General features: G+C 46.5%; 1 protein-coding gene across 2 annotated transcripts in view; it reads left to right on the top strand.

Moving 5' to 3' along the window:
• Positions 1 to 6: 6 nt before the first annotated feature.
• Positions 7 to 7432, top strand: part of HBEGF (heparin binding EGF like growth factor) — a 15784-nt gene continuing 8358 nt past the window's right edge. The window contains exons 1-3 of one of the 2 annotated variants that reach the window (XM_019534793.1): positions 7 to 233; positions 707 to 889; positions 6183 to 6360. In XM_019534793.1, the coding sequence (XP_019390338.1) occupies positions 191 to 233; positions 707 to 889; positions 6183 to 6360 (404 nt within the window). In that variant the 5' untranslated portion in view covers positions 7 to 190. Of the gene's footprint in view, positions 234 to 703; positions 890 to 6182; positions 6361 to 7432 lie in introns of both variants that reach the window. The other variant, XM_019534792.1, reaches the window with a different exon arrangement.

The following is a 7432-nucleotide window of genomic DNA, read 5'->3' as shown; positions in this document are numbered from 1 at the left end:
GGGTGCGGGCGCCCGGCACCGCGGTGAGAGGAGCCGCCTGGCAGCACCGGTCGCGGGCAGCGAGCGAGGCGACGGCGGCCGGAGAGGCAGCCGCGCCCCCCCGGCACCGCCGCGCAGCTCCTTGGCGTAGAAAGTTTGCGGCGGCCGCGGGGAGCCGCGCTGCTGCCTCGGCCCGGGGAGAGGAGGCGATATGAGGGGGCTGCTGGTCGCTGCCAACCTCTTCCTGGCGGCAGGTAGGGACGCGTGGGCTGCGCCGCGAGCCGGGTCCGCGGGGTGAGCGAGCGCCCGCGGGGCAGCGGCGGGGCTGGGAGCGGGTGCGCGGGGGAGGTTGCCGGAGGCTGTCGGGTGTGCAGCTCCCGCGGGCCGTCAGCTCGCCCCTGCTTGCAGGGGTCGCCGTGGCTATAAACAGCTGTCCCTCCATCCCTGCCGGGCGCCTGCCCCCCAGCAGAATGGTAGAGATCGGGGGTTGGAAGGAACCCCGGAGGTCATGTCGTCTGAGCCCCTGCTCAAAGCAGGACCAGCCCCCACTATAGCATGCCAGCCGAGGCTTTGTCTAGCTGGGTCTTAAACCTACAGCCTTGCTGGGTGGCCTGTTCTGGTGCTGACAAGCATTTGAGAGAGTGCCCCCCACCTCCCAAGTCCCAGCTTTGCTGTGGCTTTCACTGTGGCATCGCAGCTTGATGGGTGTGCCTGTCTGTCCCAGCAGCCTACTCAGGATTTGTGAATGGAGAAGGGACCGACATGACTGAGAATGAAGTTTACCATGAAGGAAACAGCGGGCATTCAGGGACTGTCCAGCTCTTCCAGACCACAGCGGGCTCCGAGTATGAAGAAGAGAAGGACAGAGGGGTTACTTCCTCTGGGGATTATTTTATTGAGCTCCCAAGAGGTATGTCATCCCCCCCACCCCCAATACATTTCGGGATGTGCTGTACTGCATTAACTTTGCCTGTGGGAAGGGGAAAGGGCTGTGACATTTGGTTCGTTCTGGAGCGAAAGGGAGGGAGGGATGAGCAGTGCTAGCTGCAGAGGGGCTGAGTGGGATCAGATGTTCCCCAAAGGACAACAGACGCAGGCCCCAGGCTGGAGGTGCAGACTCTGCAGGAAAATGAACAGAGCAGGTTGTTAAAAGGAAGGAGTTTTCACTGTTTGGTACTGGAGTCACCGAAGTGAAGGAGTTACCCAGGGGTTTCTTTACTATCAGTCTACTGGAGTAAGAGTCCCAGAGCAGTGGCATGCTCCCACAACCAGTAAGGTAAATTATGCTCTCAATTAACTCTGTGGCATAGCCATGATTCAACAATTGCTCTGATTCAGCAAAGTACTTGAGCAAATGTTGAAGTTCCATTGACTTCAAAGCATGCTTTTAAAATTAAACTGGGTACTTTATTCAATAGGCATTGATTTAAGTATGTGCTTAAATACTTTCTTGATTTGGGACTTTGTACCTGGGGCTACTTGTGGGGTGCTGAGCAGGGTATGACTAACAGATGGATGGATGAGGAAAAAGTTTCTGTAATCAGAGTGAACTCTCAGCCTTTGTCTGGAAGTAGAGGACAGCTAAAGGCAGAAAAAACATTGCAAGAGAACAGGATGGATAGTGAGAGCCAAAGGGGCTTTTCTGTCTTTGACTTACATATGTTAAGCCTGAGCCATGAGAGAAGGAATACTGGGGTGGGGAGAAGAGATGTGGGCAGAGAGCCAGGCCAGGCCAGAGTGTTCCCACAGAAATTCCTGGCTCGTGTGCTTTGTGTCACAGTTCGGGTTTTTTTTAGTAGTTCTATGTTTGTGCTTTTTTGCCTTCTGTTACCATGAAGTCCCCTGTGCTCAGACCCAGGGCTGCATTCCTATGACCCCCAAATCCCGACAGACATGCTTCCTGTTCCCCCAAGTCCCTGGTAACACTTCCTATATCTAGCACTCTGTTCTCTAGTCTGCACATTCATTTTTGTAATGCTTAATGCAGTGCTATCTCCAAAGTGGAGAAGGGGAGACTGTAATTAAAGGGTTTGTATAGCACAGTTATTGTAGTAACATACTCTCTCTCTCTGGGAAAATCCTGTAATGTTTAATGACATCAAGAGGAGATGGAAATAGCTCTATAAACCTATAGAATTTAATATCAGAGATTTTTTTCCATCACCCCACAGCAATTTTTTTTGGGCCTAGGTTTTCTTATTCAGTTCTGTAGGATGGTTCCAGAAAATGTACAGGTTTCCCTCACTTTATGCGGGTTCTGTATCTGTGAATTCACTCATACGCAATGACCCTCTTTATACCAAAAATTCATTATGTGAGGTAAATTTACTCTTATGTGATTGGTGTGGTGGAAGCCCACAATCAGCTGCTTTGTGTAGTGCGTTGTGGGAGTGATGCACACCAAAATATAGTCTCTCGTGTGGATCTGTGCTCCTCGTTTGTTGTCTCTGATACGCATTTCTGTAGCTGCCATCCCCATTATGATAGTGCCCTGTGCTTGTGTGTACTGTCTGCCGTTGGTGAGTACTAAAATGGCCTTGTAAAAGTGGTAGAAATGGGTCTGGGGACCAGTACAGTTGAGGTCTTGGAACGTATCCCTATTCCTTACGTTGTAAAGTTGGTTCCCTTTATGCGAATTTGAGTTATGTGCTGTTTTCCAGGAATGCATGTACAGCATAAAGTGAGGGAAACCTGTATATGAAATTTTATCACACTCCTTTATATCCTGCAGGGCTCTGTCTTGTGGGTTAATCCAGTGGGATGGTTTGTTTCCCAGCCCTATCAGTAATAGTCAGTGCTTTGTCAAGGAGGAAAATTGCCTGTGACTCACTGCTCACCACCCACACATTGCTACCCTTCGTACCTAGCTGGGAAATGCCACTACACTGTCCCTTCTGCAGAGGTGCTTGGTTCAGGATTTGCTCTCTTGTGCTCTGTGTCCATTTGTCTGGTTTCTCTTACCAGGGTTTGAGCCAAAGAATGTCCCATTGAATAGTGCAGGAGGCTAGGCTTTAGCTTGATTGTGACCAGGATTTGACACGCAGGCAAATTCAGACCTGGTGTTAACAGCATAACTCCACTGAGGTCACCAGGCTTACGCCACCATACGCCAATGCTGACTGGACCAGAGACCAGTGTTTCATACTCCAGTCTTTCCTCATTTTTTGTTCCCCTTCCTGTCATGTCTCTGTTCCTGTCATTTTCTGACGCACACTGTCTAGCTTTACAGCACCAGGATGAGCTATTGCATCCACAGGGAGTCAGTTCTGGGGAAATTTGCCTCCATCTCTTTCTGTGCTTTCCGTTAATCTTTCTCTTCCCTTCTTGTTCCCATCAGAATCTCTCCTCATCACTGCTCCTCCCAGTTCTCTCCACCTCGCTTTGATCCCATATCCCTTCCATTTCTCCACAGATATTTCTGCCCTCTTCAAATAGGGCAGATCATTCTTCCCTTCCAATAGGAATCAGCAAGCTGCTGGAAGGGTGAGAAGCATCCACCCAGGTGCATGATTTGATGGGCCCAAAATCTTTCTGGGTTCAATAGGAAGAACAGGAAGTAGCTCTGGGGAGTCAAAGGCCCCCGTTACACATTCCACTTATGCTGTGATTTAATGTATTAATTGCAGCGTAATTGACAAGGGTGCTATACGTGCACACAGTCTGAGGCACCATGAAGTGGCAGATCTGCCAGAAAATTGTTCCATGTATAATGTAGACAATTTTATGGCTGCTTTGTATGACACCTTTACACTGAACGTATAGCTGTGCCAACAGTCACTGATTCTTGCCTGGGCTGGGGACTGCACTAGAATCTGGAATGAGCCCCAGTGCAGTTCCAAGCCTATGCTGACAATCAGCTGATTGTCATCCCTGTCCGCAGACCTGTGGGCACCCAGTTTTCAACTTGCCAGTGCAGGGGGAGCCTGGAATCATAATCTCGGGCTTCCCCTGCACTGATGAGTAGGATATGATAGGGATCTGATCCTCAATCCCGAAATCATGCCTCCTACTACACACATGTGGCATGGCAGGAAATGGAGTTGGGACTGGGGATTACATCTAGTGATGTATTTAAGTGAATATTTGTTGGGGGCTAGAGTCACCAATTCTTGCTGCCGCTGCACTGTCTAGGGCAGTGTTTATACAAGTGAAAGCTTATAGTGCCCAGGGGCAATCATGGGTAGTTCCAAGGGGTTAAATTTTAGTATAGTATGAAGCAAAGGAAATCTGGCTTCTCTAGTCCTTGCCCACTCTCCTATCCATGGCTTAGTACCCTCTGTCAGCCTCAAAATGCACACAAATGGGATGGGGGTTATTGTTGTTATTGAAATGCTTCACTCTAACTTGCATGGTAAATATAAGGGGCCATGCCAACTTTGCCCTTAGAGTGAGAGCTTTCTACTATGAAATGGATGATAAATAATGCTTTTCTCTGGGTTGGGAACCCCTTCTGCTTTGTGCTCTTTAGGAGTGCTGCATTTCTCCTTCCAGTCCCTGTCAGGTCTGGAGCTTCTAGCTGCTGTGTCAATGTTGCCAGTGGAGGGGAAGAGTGTCTGAGCTATTCCAAGGAACTGAAGTCAGGAACACCCTCTCTGCCCTCACTTCTTATGCCCCTGCTCATCCATACCTCTCCCATGTGCTATACCTGTCAGCCCATTGCTGATGCCTACTGGCCTGAATGCAGTAGTGGTCTTATCAGATAGCTTCTCCCAAATGACAATGGGTGGTGTTACCTTTGTTCCTCTGATTTCATGACAGAGGGACACAAGCACAAAGATCTAGGAGAGGATGGCAGCTGGGGGGCCAGTTTGGAGGAGTAAGCAGTGTGGTTCTGCATGTCTTTTCCTGGTCCCTGTGATAGCATGTTCCTGTGAGCACTGCCCTGTACTGCTAGTCACAATGCCTGCAGCAGAGAGATAAACCAAAGGGACCCCTAACTGGAAACAAGGAATTCTTGTACATAATATTTTGGTTGTCTTTTCTTGGTTCTTCAGTAAATTATAACATTAAAAGCTCCTGCACTGTTGAAAGTGGCTTCTTCCCCCCATTTCTCTGTACATGGTGCCTTCTAAAGCTATAAAATAGGATGAGGAAGGAAATAAGGACTGCAGGCCATGGGACCAAGGGTAGCACTGGGGGAATCTAAAAACATTCTTCAGTTGTATTTAAGCCTCATGGCTTTGTTTCTCTGTGTGCCCAAACTTTGTAGTGCCTGAAAGTTTGGATATATTGACCTTAGGGGTGTTACTTGAAGAGTGAAACACTGTTCCAAGTGAGTGAGGGCATTAGAATCTGGCCCTTAATAATCAGCATTGCTGAATGTCCTGTGTTTTTTTGGAGTTCTTCCAGTTTCACTGCAAAACTGAAAACTAACATGTGATGTTTGGATGCCCGGTGGTTCCTTAGCTGCCTTATGAACACCACGGTAGGGAGAGGTACCATAAGGAATGTGACAAAGTAGCATATATTCCCACTGAAGTTACCCGGGGGGTGAGCAGACTCAGAATTTTGCATGATCGAGTAATTAGCTTTTTGTCTTACCCAGTTTAGTCTTACCAGTCAGTTTCACCTTGGTGTCCCTCATGAGCATCCAGAGAGCTCTGGTTAACATTTGCCAAATGACCATGAGTTGGGCTTACTTAAATAAATTGCTTCCACTCAAATAAAAAAGTAACTACATATTTTGTAAGAACATTTCTGTGATATCAGCTTGTTTTCACAAACTCTAAATTGCCCTCCTATTGCCCTTTTTTAATTCTGTTCTTATCCTGTGTGCAAGCCATCGTTGTAACCACAGGAAAATGAGGCCAATCAGGACCATGAATAGGCTCTTACAAAAGATCAGGCTGATCAGAGAAATAAAGGCTAGATAAAGACACAATTACTAATCTTCTGTATTCAGTGGAAACCAGTGGATATAATAGCAACATTTCAGATGGATAAAGCCCCGTTTTAATTCCTGAATCTGCAGTAGCTTGTTCCTTTATTTCCTTCAGCACATTTTTATGAATTAGAAATGTCATGATATTTGTTCAGATCTGCAAGAATGGAAAAACTTCTGCTTGGCAGCAGATCTCTGAACGAAGGGCTCTGCTGGTACCAAAGTTGAATTGTTTACAATAGGTCTAGGTTTCCTGCTCTGTTTCACTTTTAAGCAAGAAAGTGAGGTGACGGATGTTTTTTCTTTTGAACTTGTTTTCCAGTTGCTTTCTTGTCAAAGCCACAAGAGCTGGTTACTCCAAAGAAAAAGGGGAATGGGAAGAAAAGGAGAAAAGGCAAGGGCATGGGGAAGAAGAGAGATCCATGCCTACAAAAGTATAAGGACTTCTGTATTCATGGAGAATGCAAATACATCAAAGAGCTGAGAGCTCCATCCTGCATGTAAGTAGCAAAGAACCTCTGTCCTGGGGAAACCTTAGTCATTGTTCCTTGAATTCTCTAAACCACACAGAGGAAGAATGTAGGAGATATTTTTAGTTTGCCCTCTTGCTCTGTAGGATGCTATTCTGACTTCCTGGACTTTTTGTTTTTTGAGTTTTGCATCACTTTGGTGCACTTTAAGAAACCACAGACCATTGTTGGTCTTGTTAAAGGCACATGTTCAGAAAAATGTCCCTTATGTCTCGTACATCAACCTTCCATTGAAAACCCCAACACTATGGGTGCCAAACAAAATTAACTGACTTCTGCCTGAGCTCTGTATTTGGCCTACAAGAACTTGGAATAACGCAGTTTACCTTTTGTTGACTGAGCCTGTTGCAGGATGTTTTGAAGCTATTTACATTGAAAAGTTATTTTAGGAGCCTGTTGTCAAATACCTTTATCCTGACTTTTGGAAGACTGATGCTCATAACCCTTGTGAAGGTCCATAGGAGCTGAGGCGTTCTGCTCTTTTGAAAATCGGGCCTCATGAGAACTCCAGTGGACCCGGTCCCAATGGACTCAGTGTGCCTAAATGGCACCTGAGCTCTCTTGAAATTTTGATATAGAGGTCTCAAGTCAGGCACCCCATAATGGAAAGAACTAAAATATTTCTGAATGGAGCTGCTGCTGTATCCACAGGTCTTCTGATTAATTCTTTCCTGCAGTATATCATACAGGCAGTAGCTCTGGTTATGATTTGGGCAGGAAAACAAAAAAAAGTTCATGAAGAATCACTGTGAATAAGGAAAAGCAGGAGGCTCTGCTTATGTGAAAAGATGGCCTTGGGAGTCTGACAATGGCACAGTTGTATTATTTCCTAACCAAGAAATTGCTCTTTTAATGTCATCGAAGCACAGGAAACAAATATTATTTTTCATTATCATGCATATATCTCTTCTAATCTTGTGAAGTCTAACAGAGAGATCCATTAAGTCTGCATAACAGTTTGGCCAGGAAAACGGCAGGAGCTGAAAATAAAAGCCCTGAAGAATACACCATTGGGATTGATTTAGTATTGACTAATGGGAAG

Source organism: Crocodylus porosus, unplaced genomic scaffold (genome assembly GCF_001723895.1).
Source record: "Crocodylus porosus isolate Cpor-Errol unplaced genomic scaffold, CroPor_comp1, whole genome shotgun sequence".
Classification (NCBI taxonomy): domain Eukaryota; kingdom Metazoa; phylum Chordata; order Crocodylia; family Crocodylidae; genus Crocodylus; species Crocodylus porosus.
The sequence above is the reverse complement of the archived record's forward strand: the minus strand, read 5'-3'. Positions and strand labels throughout refer to the sequence as shown.